General features: G+C 39.0%; 1 protein-coding gene and 1 pseudogene across 1 annotated transcript; both read left to right on the top strand.

Moving 5' to 3' along the window:
• Positions 1-765: 765 nt before the first annotated feature.
• On the top strand, positions 766-7,445 carry LOC102791148 (natterin-3 pseudogene; annotated as a pseudogene).
• A 10,702-nt stretch (positions 7,446-18,147) lies between these two features.
• On the top strand, positions 18,148-20,448 carry LOC148100323 (natterin-3-like). Its single transcript, XM_087848788.1, has 3 exons — positions 18,148-18,156; positions 18,437-18,509; positions 19,090-20,448. The coding sequence occupies exons 2-3, from the start codon at positions 18,437-18,439 to the stop codon at positions 20,157-20,159; spliced, it is 1,143 nt and encodes a 380-aa protein (XP_087704914.1). The 5' UTR covers positions 18,148-18,156; the 3' UTR covers positions 20,160-20,448.
• The last annotated feature ends 1,302 nt before the right edge of the window (positions 20,449-21,750 follow it).

Here is a 21,750-nt window from a genome sequence, read left to right as displayed (position 1 = left end):
CAACACGGAAGTCAAACTTAAAGCACAGCTTTAAAGTAGTGATGGGCAGATGAAGCTTCATGAAGCACTGAAGCTTTCCATCCAATTGGTTCACCCCAGCGCAAAGCTTCTTGAAGCTTCATTTGCTCTAGTAGGACACCTACTGGACGTAAAAATATTAGTCGGCATGAATTTGAAGAGTGTGGCCTTTTGCACACAGCCTGTAAATGTCAACAACAAAAGGAGCGTGTAAAACATGTATATTGTAGTGATGGCAGTATACTGTGTATATTTATACTGGCAGTATGGAAAATGATTATTTGGAAATGCTTAAAATGGAAATGATCATTTACTGTGAGGTGAGGTGTGGTTGGGGTGTGGACAGTGGTTGTGCTTTTGTAACGTTGAGGTATGGACAGCTACACACTGAGGCCTCAGTCCTGCCTGTTCACATTTTATTCTGTAAAAACTAAATTTTCACTCCGAGGTCAAAGTTTAACGCGGCAGCGCTCCTCAGCCAGCACTTTTTATTTTATTGTTCTATAAAAAAAAATCAAATACTGTATTAAGTTTATTTTTTACCGGTAGTGAACTGTAGTGTAGCCTACCATTTCCACACGTAGGCGTTAAGTGCACTGGGCAGCTCAAAGTATAAGATATGATTTCCTTTTTGAGCTGACATACAATACACAGTGCAGGAGAACGATGATGTCATTCTGACATTATAAACAGTTAACAGTTTGCTCATTTCTTCCGACACTGTACCACTAATGTATACACAGTTACATGCACTACATTAGTTTGTGTCAGCTAACATGTTGTGAGGGGATTGTCAGTCGGCCACCGTCAGAACAACAACCGGGGCTGTGTATGAACGCCACCCATTTTTCTGAGTGAAATATCCGCATAAACATTCATTACAGTTTCTCCCCTCCGCTGTACTAAGTGTAACTAACTTGTACACATCAAATATATCAGTGATATTGGCAGGCGGCTAGCATCTGTAACACAGCTCCGCTTAACTGCCTTGAAAAACTCTGAAATAGTAGAACAATAAAATAAAATGCAACGAACCCATCTGGGATGATCCTGCGATCAACAACAATTAAAACGTCAATTCACCGAGTATACTGTAACATCGTGAAACACGTCCATTCCTATATAACATTATAAGCTAACAAGCATGCTAACCGCTAACCGTAACTGTACCGTAACTGTTTTCCTGTAAAAATAGTAGACACCAAACTATTTCTCTTTTTGTTACTCACCTTCTGTTCTTCCATTACAGTTTTTCTCCATTGGTTTAGCTCATTTCTTGAAACAGAAATTACATTCTCAAAATAACATGGACAAACCTCCAAACCTCTTGGCAAATGTTCACAACAGAATGGCATTTCTCATTCATTTTATCAAATGGCAAATGCCTTAGTACATGTCTCAATTGTCTCAGTGCATCTTTGCAAATGATTAAGTACAAGTAGCCTACAGTTATACAGTTAGCCCACATTTAGCACATTTTCCAAATGAATAGATCTTGTAGATCTAAACTGATTAGTTGATTCTCAGTCAAATGATCATTCTCTCCAAAACATGTCAGCATGATTTCATTGTATAAGTACTCGCATGCACAACTGTCTGTTCAATTGTCAAAATTGGTCAAGAACATAATACCATGAATACCATATATGAATTTCTTTGAATATTTGATAAATTGATGACAGTCATTGACAGTCAGGTGAAACTAGGTGTCACACACAGGTGTGTTCCATGATTGTGTGCTGCCAAACACAGATATATAGAGCTTGACCAGAGCCAGTCCGATCTCTGAACATGGATAGACAAGGCCAAGCAAACGGACAAGGGGAAGTTCTTCCTCAAGGAAGAAGAAGAAGAAGAAGAAGAAGAGGAGGAGGAGGAGGACTGAGAATGCGTGGTGGAGGAATAGGGGGAAGAGGAGCGCGAAGACACTGTGCTGTCCCGAATGAAATTCGGGCCACAATTATAGACCATGTCATAAACCATGGCCTCACAATGGCAGAGGCAGGTCGTCGAGTGCAGCCTAATGTGCCTCGCTCTACAGTCTCCTCCATTATCCAAACCTTTCGCAGGGAAAACAGGTATGTACTCTATGTAATCTATGATGGAATTATATGTTGTATAGGACAGGGCACTGTGCGTGAGGCACAAAATGTATAACTTACTGTAGAGACTTTGTGTGCATCTGCCTACAGTGGTAGGTCTATACTAGCAGGTGGAGAGGACTAGTGGAATGTTTTGATACTAAATATGACAAAAAGTATATTGAACAAATTACTGTAAACTATGGAATTACATAATTGATACAGTTTAGAGTAGTATTCCAGTCACTGTGCAGCGGGAGAATGAGTACAGCGACCACTGAATAAGTCCTTGTTTTTTGATTTTGTGTTCATACAATTTACTACTGTAATGTACATTTTCTTTTTTACATATGTATGAAACTTTCTTTTGCGTGTGAATAAAAAATGGTTATCATTTCCTTGGTAGTGTGAGTGCAATCTGTGATGTCAAACCTTGGAGGCTACTCTTTTCTGTTGTATATTGTTGGTCCTCTGCCATAGTGACAAAACATCTAAACATTTTGTATGGCAGAACTCACACAATGCCAAAGGGACGATGCATTTTGGGGGCACTGACTATTCAGATTAGAAAGAAATGTAGTTTTGACACATGAGTGAACTGTTTTAGGGGAGATATGAGCTTTTGCAGGTGGACCATGTTGTTGTGATCAACCATCCAGGTTTATTTTGACAAAAGCACCAAGAATGATGAGAATGTCCGATCTGTGTCGAGAAATGAGCCAAAGCTATTGAGAAGGATCTTTGCCATTTTGGAGACACTGACTGTTTAAATAAGAAAGGAATTTAGATTGAAGCCTGAGTGAACAGTTTTGGAAGAGATATGAGCTTTTACAGGTGAGCTATAGTGTTGTGCTAAACTGTAAGAGTGTTTTGCCAAATGATCTTAGAGTTTTGAGAATGTAATTTCTGTTTCAAGAAATGAGCCAAACCAATGGAGAAAAACTGTATATCCACCATATTTAGTGAATTAGTTCTCCACCTGCCAAACTGGACAAATCGCTGTCACTGAAGCTGGAAGCCTGCAGGTGCCCACCTCAAAATTCTGAGATTAAAGTCAGAATTCTGAGATTAAAGTCAGAATTCTTTTTTTTTTTTTCAGTGTCCCTAATCCTCTTCCGTAGACCTGACACTGAACTGAACCTAAACTAAACAAGAGACACAACCTAAGAACTAATACCTCACAAAGAATAACTGAAACACAGAATAATACTAATAAACAAAGCATAACAAAAGGATCAGAATACAAACCATAATACAAAGGAATTTAAGAACTGAAAACGCTTGTTTGATAACATCATGGAGAAGCTCACGGCTCTCCAACGGGAGATTGAGAGACCAGTGTCGGACTGTTAGAACAGCTTTGAAATTCATATGAGTTGTTTGCACTAAAGTAAAAAACACCATCACTTCATGCGGATACCCCTTCGGCGCCAGCAGTGGTCTCAAGGCTGGAGCTGAACAACAACACCCTGATAACGACTGTGTTTAGACTAGAGATGGACCGATCCGATATTACGTATCGGTATCGGTCCGATACTGACCCAAATTACTGGATCGGATATCGGCGAGAAATAAAAAATGTAATCCGATCCATTAAATATCAAAAAAGCACCACACAAAACTTGCTACATGGCGTAACTCGGCTCATAACCGTAGCACGTCGCAGCAGTATGCATCACGTGATAGAGCGGCTGTGTGTATTTGTAGCCTTGCTAGCAAACCAGCATTTCATCTCTGAGGAAGTTTTCCCAGAGAGAAGTAAAGCAAGTGTGTAAGTTCATCTCTGAATGTCTGTAAAGCGTTCCCACGTTAAGCTTAACAACAGATATATGGAGCGACTGCCCCTCTCTCTCTCTCTCTCTCTCTCTCTTGCCGCTACTTCAATCGTGAAACTGCTTAATGATCAGCTGATCGGCTTTTCTGTCGCGAGTCCGTCTCTCTTCTTTGTTTTTGTCTCACTTTGCACCAGAAAGAGGAAACCAGCGGCTGAACAACAGCAGCACTATTAAGCTTGATAAGCTGTTGTTAGAATTTATTTAATATTACTTTCTACACCAGGATCTTTTTCTATGCAGCTGACGTAACTGTGCAGGGGCGGATCTAGCAAAGTTTAGCCAGGGGGGCCGATAGGGCATGAACAGGGAAAAGGGGGCACAAAGACATACTTTTCTTTCTTATTCTCATTTAAAATGTCGAGCTTTTAATAAATAATTATCTGACTCTTACACCCAAAGTTTTAATCTGATGTAAAATACATAGAAGTCCATTACTGTATATAGTAACTGTTAAGTCTAATATACCCTAGTAAGCTATAGTACTTTTTCCTTTGGGAAGATACCATCTGTGCAGTCTGCAATTCTGTTGAAGAAAGATGTTGAATCTATTTAATTATTCTTGAAAAATAATTTCTTTCTGTGCATTTTTCCCCCTGCATCAAATTAAATTTGATTACATCGATTAACCATCAAGCATTAAGAAGTGGAGGGTGGTTCCCTATTTTTTTTTTTGCTGGGAGTTTGCAACCCTATTAGTTAGGTTGCTTGATATTTCTGCTAAGTACTCTTTAAAATACCAGAATAGGGAGGATGGAGCAGGTTTAACTTTATTAGATTGATCAGTGTTGCTGATCTATGAAATATTTTGGGCGCAGTGTATTTTTTACATACAGGTATAACAGAATAGCTTTAGTGTTGTTATTTATTTAAACTTGAGTATAAACTTATACAAAATGCAGCAAGATATTAAAAAAACGTATTGATTAAAAAACACACTATATCGGATTCATATCGGTATCGGCAGATATCCAAATTTATGATATCGGTATCGGTATCGGACATAAAAAAGTGGTATCGTGCCATCTCTAGTTTAGACTGTTCCTCCCATTCAGAAATATGACAGCAAAATATTTTCAGGAAACTCCCTCACATCCTACTTTTTTCCCACTGGCCCCTTTATAAGAGAGTGGAAAGAGAAAGTAAGCACACACATACTTAATCACAAGGAAGTCACAGGGCAGTTGAAACAAGCGAAAGCAGACCGAAGATGGAAGGTGAGCACTGCTTATTGTGTTCTTTACCAATTTTAACAAACATTACACATTTTCAAAACAGGTTGTAAACGTTTAGCTCCTCTTTCAAAAGGAATTCCCCATCTTGAGACAGTTCAGACTCTTGACTCAGTGTCTTCATAGCTTTGCTGTTCAGAGCTTTTATTGATTTTATACACTCCTGATTACATGTTTTTTCCCCTGCTTTCATATCCCACATACATTTGCCAGTGTTGTTGCTGCTGATCCTGCTAATCCTGCCTTCAGCCAGTTCTCATGACATTGAGAACAGTACGCAGCAGAAAGACGGTAAGCACAAACTGTCAGCAGAAATTTGGTAAATTATATGCTTATAATCAAATGTCTGACAGCAAATGTGATACAGAGGCTAATAATTTAATTTCATACTGTTTCAAATGGGTTTAAAAGTAAAAGGAATAGTGTGCCAAACAGACAACGCCCAAGCAGTATATACTTGTACACCTTTATTTGGAGCTGGGCCCAGCTCTTGGCTAAATTTACAGCCAAGAGCTGGGAATGGAAATGAAATTTCCATGGAATGGAAATCCCCCTCCAAGAAAAGAGCAGAAAAACAACCACTCCCTCCCTTCCCTCTTATATTGAGTTAGGTTCCCAACACATGTTGTCACAATCACATTTTAGGAAAAAAGTAAAATATTAAGGAAATATTATAATATTTTCTTAATAGTATAATAAGGAAACATATAGAAGTAAAATGATAATATATCATATTTATGTATTTTTTTTCCTATTGATGCTGTATAATGATGCTATTATACGGTGTATTTCAATAGCACCTGGTCATCAAGCAAAGTGATGCAAATGAAAGCAATTAATAAAAATCTCAAAAAATCTTTATATTGCTACCTTTATTCTGGTGTTTAATGATTTTTCCATCATTTTACTTTTTGTGTGTCTGTATTTTAAAATTTCATGCATGTCCTTTTCCTTTTTATCCACTTTTATCCACATGAACAGATTCCAGTGGCATCCCTCCAACTGCAGTGAATGGACCGATGCAAACAAATCTGCCACTTCTAAGTGTTCGTAACTTTAGACAGAAGAGGCAAGTTCAGTCTTCCTCCGTTGTCCCTATCAATGGCACTAACCTGATGTGGGTGACCTGGAACAACTCTCTTCCTAATCATACCGTCTCGATTTACAATCGCAATACTAATCAATTTGATTATATCTGTAAGTCTAAGTGTAACGCTGGCTTTTATACGCCCAGCAAGGGTCGATATTGCTCCTTTTCCAGTAATAAAATGACTAAAATAGGTTATCAATTTGAAATATTGGTTAACAAAGACGACTTTGAGATCCTGGAGTGGAAGGCTGATTCGTATGGTTCAGTACCGAAGAATTCAGTCTGGACCTGCCCAGGGGAGCAAATATATGTGGGCAAGAAGCAATATGGACTGGGGAAGGTGTCCACTAAAGATAAGGCTTTGTACTTGCCTTATACTAATAAAGAATATTCAGACAACTATGATGTCCTGACCATCAGTGAAAATGTAATCAGCCAACTGATCTACAATGTCAGATACAACAATGATGATTCTAAAGTCTTCAAATTTCCTCCTGAGGTCATGCATGAAGCAACCATCAGCAACCATGAATGTCACCCAGTAGTGAAAACAGAGACACTCTCAAAGACATATGAGGTGCAGAAGAGGTGGGACTTCGCCTTTTCTTTCAAGATTGGGACTAAAATAACCATTAACACTGGCATTCCACTCCTTGTGGGAGGAACCGTTGAAGTCAGCGCAGAGATGCAGTTTCAGTATACAAAGGGAGGCACTGTGACAGAAAGTATGACTGACACTGCCGCTGTGGTGCTTACCGTGCCACCAAACCACTCCTGTAAATTTTCCACTGTTCGGCGCAAAGAAAAAGTTGATATCTCATTCACAGCACTCCTCAGGCGTACTTTTGGTGATGGAAAGATCCGCTCAACGTCAATCACTGGGACATATGATAATATTCACAGTGGAAAAATCCAGGCTGTGGTCGATCGATGTGAACTTCTAGAAAAATTCAAGCCTTGTCCAGTCCCATCCAGTTCCACTGAACAGAAAAATGCTACAAACCACACAGAACACAACAGAAATAGGAAAAAACACAACAGAAATAGGAAAAAACTGAGGCTATTGTCAGTTAATGTGAACTTCTTAGAAAACCCCAAACCTTGTCCAGTCGAATCGAGTTCCAGTATGTCTAATAATGTCAATCTTGTTTTTCTTCTCTTAACATCATTTTACCATTTTTGTTTGCTTTGAATCAGTTTGAGAGGAATGTGATTAGACAGAAATGCATGGAAAACCTCTTTTTTATTATGGTTTTAGGGTCTTTACAATATAAATTGACTGCTGTTGTGAACTGGTGCTAAATTATGACTAAAAGTAATTTAAAAAATGACCCATCCAATATTTTTTCTGCAAATAATTACATTAGTTTTGTTCAACTTTTATGGAAATTGTTCTAAGTGTTCTAACTGTATATAGATATGTATTTGCTTATATATTGTGAGATTATTATAATGTCATATGTCACATTATACCTTTAATCAAGGTATAATGTGATGAATATGACATGCATCAGTTACAGTAAATGGTCAATTAAAAAGCTAAAAACAGACAAAGAAGTTCCTTGGGAGCCAAGGTCATAAGTCAGGCTCACTGAGAGATAGAAAGCATGTGTTTAGGTTTTTATGACTAGGTGGGGGCCATCAGAGGGTATAAGAGTTTGAGTAACGGTCCGACATTTTGAGATCTGCTGTGATGTGTTTGTGCTTTAATGAGAAGATGACATTTTTTAACTGACATCTTTGAACTGAAATACTTTTATTAACAGAAATAATAGTGCCTCTAATGATTGGCCTGATTTAAACTTTTGTATACAAACCATGGATGTAGTTTCCAGGTCTGAAAAGTGAAGCCTATGTGGAAGTACCTTAAGTCTGCATTTTTCTAATGATCAGCAAAGAGTCAACTCTTGTATTTGTGTAAACACTTCTGGTCACATGAACGTCTGGGAAAATAAACCTCTACTGCTCCCTTCATCTGTGACATCACTTTTCTGATGTGACATTGTTAATCATGTGGCAATGTGTTTCAGGTCAGTTCTTACAGAGTAATGCAAAAAATAATGTAATGAATAATGTAATGTATTGCTTTCTTTGGCGAGTAACTAAAATAAAGAAGTTAAAAACTCTATATCTTCAGATTATTCTAAAATGTGAAAAATAAAAAAAATGTTTTTAATAACTTGAATGTGATAATTGTTAAGGATTGTTCAATGATAGATAGATAGTCTGAATCTCAATTACTTTCTCCTTCAGTTCAGTGACATTAAAAAAACCCCGAAACGAAACATAAAAGTCTTTAATGTTGGGGCTCATTCTGTTTTAATCATGTGTATTTATATTGAGGCTTGAGTTTGATGTTTGTTTTAAGCCAAATAGCTGGATTTACTTCATGGTTTGGAGTTTTTCGCGACTTCACATATGACAGCAAATATGTGGACAGAAAAATAAGCACAGGCAGCGAGCCCCTCTAGTGGACTGATAGAGTAACTGTCTTTTGGCAAAGTAACTCTTTCTTGATGGCCATCAGGAAGTTTCTTGTGAAGTGCAGAAGTAAATATTTTCACTTATACTTTTCAGCCATTCCACTGGAGAAGGTATAAACTGCAGATCCATGCAGACATTGATCCAGATTAAAATAGTGCAGAATCTGTTGTGATGAATCTGAATCTGTGGTATGCATTCATGCTACCTAGAACAACCTTAAAACAAAAGGCTTAAAACACACAAACTCTAATATCAGTTACAACTGATAAAACATGGTAAGATTTTGAGTTTTTGCAGTGTGGTAGTGTAAAAAAGGTTTTATTTATGGTATAAAGCAGACTTTCACAGTCTGCATCTTTACTGTTTTTTATTTTCTGCTTTTGTTCACTCCTAGTCTGATAAAAAACAACAACAACAACCCATAGACATCCACTAACCACAAACACAGAACCCACCAACTAAATAACTATTAGCTGCTCCCCCCCACCGCTAAACAGTCACTCAGTTGACTGAGAGACTCTCGTATTTCCTTAACTTACATCCTATGTTCTATTTAAATTCGGCTTCCCTTTATGGTTTGATGAGAAATTGGTTAAACCATTGCTCACCTTATGGCTGGATGACAGCAGATAATTCTGATGAAATGGAAACTGACCCGTAACTAACTGTAAGCACTTTGCAGCTGAGTCGAGAGCGAATAAAAATAAGACCATCCGGTGTTGAGCATGACTCTGGTGCGGTTGGACATTCCATTTGGGACATCTGTTACTGTGTAACTCTGGGTGTAAGCAGCAAGTCATATATAGTAGGCATTTTGGGGATGTTACAGTGGGATAAATAAAACTCACATATTGTCTATAAAGTCTATTGTCTAACATAAACACAGAATATGTATATATTCTGTGTTTATGTTGGACAATTGTAGACAACCAAATAGACTTTAATAAATCACAGAATCTAACTTCACTTGAAAACATACCATTCAGGTTACAAACATTAAGAATTACAGCGTCTTAAACATCTACAGTAAGGCCAACAAAAAAGGCAGAAAAACTGATTTCATTACACTTGTACTGGAGATATCAAAGCTAGGCACGGTTGTGGCACTGATTCAGTCTTTGAGCACTACGGTCACCCCGGTGTGTCGGCCAGAACAGCACTTAAGACCAAATTGTCCCCGAGTATGAAAGAAGGAGCTTGAGGTTCCGTTTGAGGCACTTTACTGTCACCACTTAATTTCTGGGGCTGTAAACACAGTTGCGGGTGTACATGTGTGTGTGTGTGTGTGTGTGTGTTTTCCTACAAAGGAAATAAACAATACAAATAAAGGATAAATAAAGAGAATAGACAAGTGACATACTCAAATATAGACATGATACAACATAGTTAACATAATCATATACAAAGATCAGAAAAATATAGTACACTTCAACTGCTCACACTATGCAACTAAACAGCATTAGTGCGAGGTTAAGTTACCGTTAGTACACAGGAACTACTTCCTGTGTACCAACGGTTGTACAAAATAAAAGCGTCCCCATTATAATCCGCTATAATGCTCTGATTGTGAAAGGCATTGTTCGCTACAAACTCCGTACTTTAAAGTAAACAATCACAAGCATCACATATTACTTACTTTAGTTGAACAGTTACAGCTCAGTTTGATCTGATTTGATTTGATACCCCTGAGCAAGATACCATCCCTACACACTGCTCCCCGGGCGCCCAATGGCTGCCCACTGCTTCACAGAGTGAATGGGTTAAATGCAGACAGGAATTACCCTACGGGGATCAATAAAGTATAAAGTATACATTAAATCTTTGAGTGAGTAATGGATAAACGCCTTTGTGATATCATTGAGCTTAGCCCAAACCAGTGTGGATTTGTCAGGGGCTCCGGCACCACTGAAACCACCCATGCCGCTCGACTGCTTATGGAAAAACACAGGGAGAAGAATTGGATGGTGCACATGGTATTCTTGAACTGGGGAAAGCTTTCAACCATGTCCCACACGACCTTATCTGGAAAGCGCTTCTGACACATAGCGTCCCAGAAGAATATGTAAAAAAATATGCGTGCAGCTACTCTACCAGAATGTCACCAGCGAAGTCAGATGCCCTGCAGGTACCTCACCACCGCTTAGCATCACCGGTTGGCGTCCATTGAGGCTCGCCGGAATGCGCATCCTGTGCGATAGGAGGATGCCCGAACACCTCAATCTAAGATCTACAAGACAGTCATACGGCAGATCCTCAATGCTATGGAGATGAAAATGCTCCAAGTGGATGATCGGCTTAACCCGCCTGAATCGTGTGACAAATGAAGGTGTTTGGAAACGACTCTGAGTTGCCCCAATTGAAAAGAAGATGAGGGAAGCGTGCCTACAGTAGTATGGACACATCATGCGCAGTGAGGAGAATTCGGTGTCAAGAACAACCCTCCAACTCGAGGCCGCCGACCGCGAGGAAGACCGAAGAAGCGGTGGATGGATGCAATCACCGAGACATGCGCGCAGTGGCTCTCGCCCCCAGTGTTGGGTAAGTTACTTTAAAAAAGTAATTAATCACTAATTACTAATTACTTAGTCAATATTGTATTTAAAATACTAATTACTAATACTAATTACTAATTACTGTGTCAGAAAAGTAACTTAATTACTAAATAAGTAATTTAACTAAATACTTCTTAAAATCCCTATAAACCTTGAGTGGACAAACAATAGAAATTAAACTCTTTAAATAATAAATTTTTTTTTTTAAAGATGGAGACTCTACAGTACGCAGTGGTAGCATCTCTTCCACAATGTAGCCCGCAATCATTTTTTTAAGCTCACCCGCTGAAGTAAAATCAAGTTTTGCCTGCTTAGCAGAAGTTGCCACGGTGTTATCCATGGATGATGAACAAGGATCACTCAGAAGTGTTCGTCCCTGCTCTCGTGTCAGGCGCTTCAGTAGATTACTCGTACTATTAACAGCAGCCGATAGTTTTTCCTTCCCATGACATAGCTTACATATTACTGTAATATTCTTGTCTGCTTGTTTCAGAAAAGTGAAGAGACGGGAATATGTCCACTTCATAAAACAGCCACTCGCTTCAGCCGAGTCCGACATCTTCCGCTTTTGAATACGACTATGCAGCAAACTGACGCGAAATGACGTGCACCTGCTGTCAGGGTCCAGGAACCAGGAGCAGTTATGAATTATATTATTATTGTATGTATATTTGGTGTTGCTGTCCTTCTCCCTGTTTGCGTGTGTGTGTGTGTGTGTATGTGTTTATGTGGGTGCCTTCAGGCCTGGTGGGTGTGGCCCTGCTGGCGGACTGGCCACACCCGAAGCCACACACCTGCTGCTGATCAGGCCTCGTCGGTGGGAGCTACTTAGGAGAGTCTTGGAGCTCCCACCGACGCGGGATCATTGCATGAGACTCCGCCTTAGTCTTCCTGTTGAGCTTAGTTAGTGTGTATATGCCCGCGGTTATATGTGTCCTGACGGCTGCTTCTGTTGTGTCCCCAGGAGAGGTGTGGAGTGCCAGACAGCAGCCAGCACGGGGAGTGCTGAGACACGGGAGCGGAGAGCACAAACACTGGGAGAAGACACGACATGGGAGTCTGGGGAAAGCACGGGGATTTATTGTTGTTTAGTTCCATACACTGTAAATAAACGCACTGTTTACACACAGAGCACTGCACCTGGGTCCTCCTTCCCTACACCCCCACGGTCTGCCATGCCAAACCGTGACAGAATGATCCCGGAGCTCAGCGTGCTGCCACCTGAACTCTTTTCTTGCAGTGATGGGCCGCCTGAGGCTGTTTTGTGGCGTCTTTTCTTTTTTTTGCACCGCTGCAGGATGCGCGGTCTGACTCTGGGACTGTAAACTGGGAGGGTTTGTTGTTTTTGCTTGTTTTGGTTCTGTGAAGTGAAGCAGGAAACATTTTAGTAATGTAATAATGTGGAATGTTCAGCCACCTACTTCCTTTACACTTTCACCCTGTTGCAGTTCCACATTCTTTAACAGCTGTTTGTCAGAGATGAAAATGCCAAACATGCACAAGGAAGATAACAAGCAGTTGTCATCAATGGCACAAACATTAATGAATGCATCAACCTTAAATATGATCAACCTCTCTCTTAATGATCTACAAACCAAAGACCTTCAAGCTGACAGGAATTATACAATGACACAAAAAGCCATCACTTATTCCAGCTGTTTTAACTAATTATAGGCCGATCTCCAACCTTCCTTTTATCTCAAAATTCTTGAAAGATTAGTTGTCAAACAGCTAACAGATCATCTGCAGAGGCTTATTTGAAGAGTTTCAGTTAGGTTTCGGAGTTCATCACAGCACAGAAACAGCATTAGTGAAGGTTACAAATGATCTTCTTATGGCCTCTGACAGTGGACTCATCTCTGTGCTTGTCCTGCTAGACCTTAGTGCAGCATTTGATACTGTTGACCATAATATCCTATTAGAGCAATTAGAACATGCTATAGGTATTACAGGTATTGCACTGCAGTGGTTTGTATCATATCTATCTAATAGACTCCAATTTGTACATGTAAATGGAGAGTCCTCTTCACACACTGAGGTTAATTATGGAGTTCCACAGGGTTCAGTGCTAGAACCAATTCTGTTTACACTATACATGCTTCCCCTAGGCAGTATCATTAGAAGACATAGTATACATTTTCACTGCTATGCAGATGACACCCAGCTCTATCTATCTATGAAGCCAGATAACACACACCAATTAGTTAAACTGCAGGAATGTCTTAATGACATAAAGACCTGGATGGCCGCTAACTTTCTGCTTCTTAAGATAAAACTGAGGTCATTGTACTCGGCCCTGAAAATCTTTAAAAATATTGAATATCTTGAAAATATTTTATCTAACCAGATTCTTACTCTGGATGGCATTACCTTGGCCTCCAGTAACACTGTGAGGAACCTTGGAGTCATTTTTGACCAGGATATGTCCTTCAACGCACATATTAAACAAATATGTAAGACTGCGTTCTTCCATTTGCGCAACATCTCTAAAATTAGAAATATCCTGTCGCAGAGTGCCGCTGAAAAACTAGTTCACACATTTATTACTTCCAGGCTGTAAAACTGTCCTAAAAACTCATTGAAAAGCCTTCAGCTAATCCAAAATGCTGCAGCAAGAGTACTGACAGGGACTAGAAATAGAGAGCATATTTCTCCTGTTTTGGCTTCCCTTCATTGGCTTCCTGTTAAATCCAGAATTGAATTCAAAATCCTGCTCCTCACATACAGTCCAGTTCAGTCTGTTGCTCTGGGGCTGCTTCTCTCCAGCAGGGACAGGGAAGCTGGTCAGAGTTGATTGGAAGATAGATGGAGCCAAATACAGAGCAATCTTGGAAGAAAACCTCTTGGAGTCTGCAGGAGACTTGAGACTGGGGCGGAGGTTCACCTTCCAGCAGGACAAATACCCTAAACATAAAGCCAGGGCAACAATGGAATGGTTTAAAACAAAACATATCCATGTGTTAGAATGGCCCAGTCAAAGTCCAGATCTAAATCCAATCGAGAATCTGTGGCAAGATCTGAAAACTGCTGTTCACAAACGCTGCCCATCTAATCTGACTGAGCTGGAGCTGTTTTGCAAAGAAGAATGGGCAAGGATTTCAGTTCTAGATCTGCAAAGCTGGTAGAGACAGACCCTAAAAGACTGGCAGCTGTAATTGCAGCAAAAGGTGGTTCTACAAAGTATTGACTCAGGGGGCTGAATAATTACGCACACCCCACTTTTCAGTTATTTATTTGTAAAAAATGTTTGGAATCATGTATGATTTTTGTTCCACTTCTCACGTGTACACCACTTTGTGTTGGTCTTTCACGTGGAATTCCAATAAAACTGATTCATGTTTGTGGCTGTAATGTGACAAAATGTGGAAAAGTTCAAGGGGGCCGAATACTTTTGCAAGCCACTGTATGTGAATCAAAAAGTGCTGCTGAGCCTGCATCTGCTCAACTTACCTGTTTTATTAAATGCTGTCCCTTCTCTATCATAGCTACAGCTTTTCTTACTAATTAATTACTTTTGTGTGCTCCATCTTCTCTGCATCAACATGTTGACCAAGGTGATTAGAAAGATAAAACTCATTTGTTACGATGCTAACTGTAACAAATAAAATTGATTCATTTACTTGCTAATGCCAGTGGCTAGCTTTCCATGTGAAGCGTGGCTAGTAACTGTTGTCAGAACACTGAAAGCAGACCGCTTTGCTATGAGATGAGATAAGTGCAACTTGTGGAAACTTACTTACACTTAGCACGTTCCTCCTACGCCGGGTGGCGCATCGGGCACCTAGTGATCTCCATCAATGTCGGTCAGCAGCGACTGCTTCAGCTTCGTCCCAGGCAATGTCGACAGTTCTCAGATCGTCCATGAATGTTCGACGCCATGTGGTCGGTCTTTGGTCGGCCTGGCTTTCGCTTGCCAGTGCGTGGATGCCATGTCACGGCAATCTTAGCTGGACGATGAGGGGGTAGGCGTAAAATATGGCCCGCAAAGCGGAAGCGCCTTTCTGCAACAACATCGGCTAATGGGCCTGGTCTTCGTAGGACCTCCTCATTTGTTATTCGGTCCCGGTAGGAAATTCTCAGGATTCGCCACAGGCCACGTTGTTGAAGCACGTTCAGGTGTTGAATAATTCCACTTGTTGAGCGCCAGGTTTCACTAGCGTAAAGTGCAGTAGGGAAGACGATAGAGTTCAGTAGTCTGATCTTGACCCTAACATTCAGGGAGGTCGAGTTCCAAATAGGTTGGAGACGTCGCAGGACACCAACTGTCTTCCCTACTCTGGCGTCGACATCCCGATCAGACCCCGTCATTCGAGATGATGCTGCCAAGATATGTAAAATTCTCCTTGTGGAAACTAGATGGTAGTAATATCAAGGATGAATGAGCATATTAATTAACAGGGCAGGAGCTTTATGACAGTGCTTTCCGAGATTAAAAAAAAGAAACTACTTTACTTTGTTGTTCTTTATTTTTAGATTAGACAAGGCAATTTTCATAATATTATGTCTACAGAATCCAATCCAGACAGTCTATTGTAAAGGAAGTGGATGTATTAGAGGGGTCAGCTCTCTTCTGTGGGAGACAACTGTCTAACTCTGGTGTCAGTGGGTATGTGGGTAGGATTTTTGTTTGATTTCAGAACAGGATAATCTAGCATTGTAGGTGATTTTTTTTTTTTTTTTTTTTTTTTTTTTAACACATTTTAGTGTGAAATTCCTTTGTTGTTCTTTTTTTTTAACAAAAAGTGACAAACTTCAAAATTGAAGCAGGAAACCTTTTAGTAATGTAATAATGTGGAATGTTCAGCTACATACTTCCTTGACATTTTCACCCTGTTGTAGTTCCTCATTCGTTTGAAATAAGTTGTTAGTGAGAGATGAAAATGCCAAACATGCACAAGGAAATAAACAAGCATTTGCCATCAACAGAACTGAAATGAAAAATGTTGAACTGTCAGGGCCTTTGGCAAATATAAATATTTATATCTGCTCCTAGACAAAAAAAAAAGATCACTTTTTATTTAATTTAATGAAAGTACAATATTGGTAATCTGCTCAAAGAGAGCCTACCATTAATTAATGCATCAACCTTAAATATGATCAACCTATCCTATCTCTATTAATGGTCTACACACCACAGGCCTTAAAGCTGGCAGGAATTAAACCATGACACAAAAAGCCATCACTTAATCCAGCTGTATTAACTAATTATAGGCCAATCTCCAACCTTTTTTTAATCTGAAAATTCTTGAAAGAGTAGTTGTCAAACAGCTAACAACCGAGGAATGGTTTATTTGAAGAGTTTTGGTCAGGATTCAGGATTCATCACAGAGTATAAAGCTTAATAAAAGTTTTATGATCTATACATTGAACAAAAATATAAACGCAGCACTTTTGTTTTTGCTCCCATTTTTCATGAGCTGAACTTAAAGATCTGAAACATTTTCTACTCTTTGATAATCCATCCCACATCACAGGTGTGGCATGTCAAGGTGCTGATTAGACAGCATGAATATTGCATATGTGTGCCTGCCCACAGTAAAAGGCCACTCTGAAATATGCAGTTTGATCACACAGCACAATGCTACAGATGTCGTAGCTTTTGAAGGAGTGTGCAATTGCCATGCTGACTGCAGGATTGTCTACCAGAACTGTTGCCTGTGAAATGAATGTTCATTTCTCTGTCATAAGCCATCTTCAAAGGTGTTTCAAAGAATTTGGTAGTACATCCAACCGGCCTCACAATCGCAGACCACATGTAACCACACCAGCCCAGGGCCTCCACATCCAGCATGTTCACCTCCAGGATGGTCAACCAGGTGGAGACCCGCAACCTGGACAGCTGCAGCAACAATTGGTTTGCATAACCAAAGAATTTCTGCAAAAACTGTCAGAAACCGTCTCAGGGAAGGTCATCTGCATGCTTGTCGTCCTCATCAGGGTCTGGACCTGACTGCAGTTCGTCACTGAGACCATAACCTCATGTTACAGCATGATAATGCACAGTCGCATATTGCAAGGATCTGTACACAATTCCTTGGAAGCTGAAAACATCCTAGTTCTTGCATGGCCAGCATATTCACCAGACATGTCACCCATTGAGCATGTTTGGGACGCTCGGTTCGGCATATATGACAGCATGTTCCAGTTCCTGCCAATATTCAGCAACTTTGCACAAGTATTGAAGAGAAGTGGACCAACATTTCCACAGCCCACAATCAACAACCTGATCAACTCTATACCCATTGCACACCATTTGCCTCACACAGTGCAACACATGTGTTGACTGTGTGAGGCAAATGGTGGCCACATTTTTTCTTAACTCAAATGTTTTTCACCCACTGCGTGTTGTCTTTTTTTTTCCTGTTTTACTCCATTTCCCCTTAACTAGTCGTGGCAGATGGTTTTTTCTCCCCGAGCTTGGGGGAGAATTTGCTTGCTCACAAGAGTTCTTCTGATTATGATGGTTTTATCAACCCTTTTTTTTGTTAAAAAAAACCCTTGTTATTTGAATTCAATTCAATTCAATTTTATTTATATAGCACCAAATCACAACAACATTTGCCTCAAGGTTGTTGTGACAGGCGACCATCTGTTGTGATTAGGCTCAAAGTTTGGTTCTGTATATTTAAAATTGGATACATACTGAATGTTCTGCTGTGCCAAGGATATATTGGGAAAAGCAGTGAGATACAGAACGTTTTAATTAAAAAGAAAAATCCCCAACATTCTTTTTAACCTTCCACTGGACCAGTTGGACCAGTAAAGACAAAAGAAAGAATGCCCAAAGGGGCTCAGCCACATTCCAGCTACAATATATAAACCTGCAGCAGACTGAAGGTGTATCAAGTTTTGCAGACTGGTGCAGTGGTGAGTACAACTTAATGCTCTTTCTGTCTTCATCTTTCATTTTAATTCACACATACAAATGGTTAAATGGCATGTTTCATTCATGTGCCATTTTTTGAAATATTTAAAAAAAAAAAATTTTGTTAAAGATGTGTTCAATAAAATTTTCTGAGAAACTCATTGACTTGAGTCAGTCAAACTTTTGACTAAGTGTCTTGATGACTTACAGTTTAGTGACTTCATGTTTTTTATACACTGCAGGTAGCTGATAAATATATTTGCCCTGTTTTTTCATATCCAGATGAATCTGTCAGTGTTGCTGCTGCTGGCCTTGCCAGTTCTATCCTCAGCTCAAGATACTGACCTGAGAAATGGTAAGCACAAAATGCCAGCTCAAATTTGTTAACTTTACCAAAACGATAAGTTATTACATTTTAAGCTTATGCTATCTCCTGCTCCTTTTTGAACATGAAAGTTATTTGTAGTTGTGGTTGCTCGTTTTCCTTTTGTTTTGCTTTGTTCATTTGTCTCTTTTAATTCTATGTTGTTGTACTTTTTCAACATGTTCAAAATAAAGATTCAATCAAATCAAATCAAATCAAATGTTTGCTTACCACCATTTAAAGCAAAAAAGCAGGAAACATTTAACTTTACAGGCCTTGAATCATGTCACAGTACTGCACAATATTAACATATAAAAATGACGAAAAATTAGGGTCCTTGGGAAAATTTGTTTGAGATATAATGTTTCACAGTACCCAATCTTAAGTACATGAAAAAAAAGCATTTTAATTCAATAGAGTCTACTGTTTTAAGAACAGATTTTAGAACCTCTTGAGATGTATTTGTTTAATGCAATATTTGGTTACATAATTAAAACTGACTTTTTCATCTCTGTTTTGTGTTAAAAATATTTGTGTCTCTCCCTCTTCTTTTTTATCCACTAATGAACAGATTTAAATGATGGTCCTGAAGCGACAGTGGACACATCAGTGTTAAGAGTGGAAAATGCATCTGTGCTTTTAAGACAGAAAAAACAGGTTCAGTTTTCTTCTTCCACTGCTGAAGAAAGAACGGTCTTTTTGCATTGGGTGACATATGGAGACTCTCTCCCCAGCAATGCAGTTTCAATTTACAATGATTATGTTGGTCGCACTGATTATGTTTGCAAATACGGTTGTGACACTGGGTTTTATACCCCTGGCAACGGTCCTTATTGTTATTATTCCTACAATAATAAAGAACACAAAGGCACCCCCTTTGATATACTAGTTAACAAAGACAACTTTGAGCTTCTGGAGTGGAAGGATGATTCTTATGGTTCAGTGCCTCCGCATTCGGTCTGTCCCTGCTCCGATGTATGTGTAGGCAAGAATAAATATGGACTTGGCAAAGTGGGCATCAAAAATAAGGCTTTCTTCTTGCCTTATAATGGCGATGAATATTGGTACAAATATTATCAGGTCCTTACTACAAGTGACAATATAGTCAGCCAGAATTTCAACGAAGTCCAGTACAGTCTGCCAGATTATAAATTCACCCCACTTAATACTGTGGTATTGAAGCAATCAACCACCAAAAACTCTTGCCAGCCAGCAGAGAAAACAGACAACCTTGAAGTGACATATCAGGTGGAGAAGACCTGGGAAACCTCCTCTTCTGTTGGATTTGGTGTTAAAACAACCATCACGGCTGGCATCCCTGAATGGATCAGCGCAAGTGTTGAGATCAGCATGGATGTGACATTCCAGTTTAGTGAGGGAATGACTGTCACAGAGAGCGTAAGTGATTCTTCTAGTTTGAGATACACTGTGCCGCCAAACCACTCCTGCAAAGTTGTAATGAAGGCACTCAAAGCCAAACTCAACATCCCATTCACAGCACGTCTCAGCCGCACCTATGGTGATAACAAGATGACCACAACTCACACATTCTTCACCGGAATGTATGTTGGCGCTCAGATGGTAAATATTGAGAGTGAGTTGGGCCAATGCGAAATTTTAGATAAATCGAAAAAATGTTAATGAAATCTCAAAAGCTGAATATAATGCGCAGTTATGTCTAACATTTTTATTAATCAATTTTCCCTTTAAAGCTCCTGATCCTTGAGCAATTTGATATTATGACTATATAAGTTGTTGTTCAGCACCATAAGATTTTGCTTGTTTGTTATCAGCTCCACTACATGTCTAGAAGGCTGCTGAGGAGGCAACGTTTTGCTTCATGTTTTAAAGTTTACTTTATTTTTATTTTTTTAAATCTCACAATAAAACTTGCAAATATCAAACTTTGGCAAGTGCAAAATATTTAAAAGCTCCCTCTGATTTTTGTGTCAATCAGTAAAAACTAATTTTTAGCTGATTTTTTCATGTAATGCTGATTTATTTGCTATCAGCTACATACTTTAATACTACTCTTTGTAGATCAGTTATTTTTAAACAGACTTGATTGATTTATATTAGCATGAAATGATTTGTATTAGTGAATATGAGACTTTAAAATGTAAAATAACTTACATGTGCTATATAACATTTTGCTTGTTTGTTTTTTGATCAGACTGTTATGCAAATAAATACATATCTTTAAATCAATTATTTTGTATGTCAAAAGTCTCTTTTTTTTTTCCCAATGTGTAACTTTTAACTGGTTTAAATGTCTATTTTTTTTAAAGGAGTATTGTTTTAAGTAGAATCCAGTGCAGGGATTAACACTGTAATTTGATTCCACTACTAACTGAATTCCACTGTATCTCACATATGAAATAACACTAAAAGAAAATTAAAGGGTTACTTCTGACTTGCATAAACAAGGAGTAACTTGTTTTTGGCAGAAATCAGAAAAAGCTTTCTTTAAGCACATACTATTTGTGAATGAGGCTCAGAGGTTTGTGAACAGCCAAAAGGCACCCTTCAACAGCACCAAAACCTTATAAACCTGGAACATGGAAACACTGGTCATTGGGTAGTGATCTTAAATACTTCACACAAGATACTTAATGCCATATCTTTTTAATAACATGGCAGGATGGCACAGACAGAATCATAGCCACATTGGATTAAAATCTGTCATTTGTGGGTCAACACCACCCCGTGGTGGACATTACTCAAATGCTGCTATGGTGACACCTAGGTTATTAGCAAGAACAGGTTCATATGTTAACACAGTAACTACAACAGGCAGAGGCGGTTCTAGCCTTTTTGGTGCCCTGAGCGAATAATCCCTCTGAAGACATCCTTCTTGTTATTTATAATTGAGTGATCTGTATATATTATTGCTATTTCTTAAATTTGTAAAATCTATAACATATTATATTGTTTAAATAGTTTGGTCTGTTACGGTTTTCAAAATTTATTTTTGGAGGAACTGTAACCCACAAAATTTCCTTAGGGATTAATAAATTATTCAGATTCAGATTCTGATTGTTTTCTGCATACATGACCTCTCATTATCCAGTGACACATCTACTTACACTATAAAAAAATTAGTAGAAAAACAGAAAATGTCCTGGTAATTTTCTGCTAGTACATTTTCTGTTTTTTTATGGACGTTTGACAGACTTTTGTGTAAATGATAAAAGGGAAAATTTTTGTAGATTTACAGTATACTCTCTGTACT

The sequence above is a fragment of the Neolamprologus brichardi genome, chromosome 12 (assembly GCF_056152115.1).
Source record: "Neolamprologus brichardi isolate AB-2024 chromosome 12, ASM5615211v1, whole genome shotgun sequence".
NCBI lineage: Eukaryota > Metazoa > Chordata > Actinopteri > Cichliformes > Cichlidae > Neolamprologus > Neolamprologus brichardi.
The sequence above is the reverse complement of the archived record's forward strand: the minus strand, read 5'-3'. Positions and strand labels throughout refer to the sequence as shown.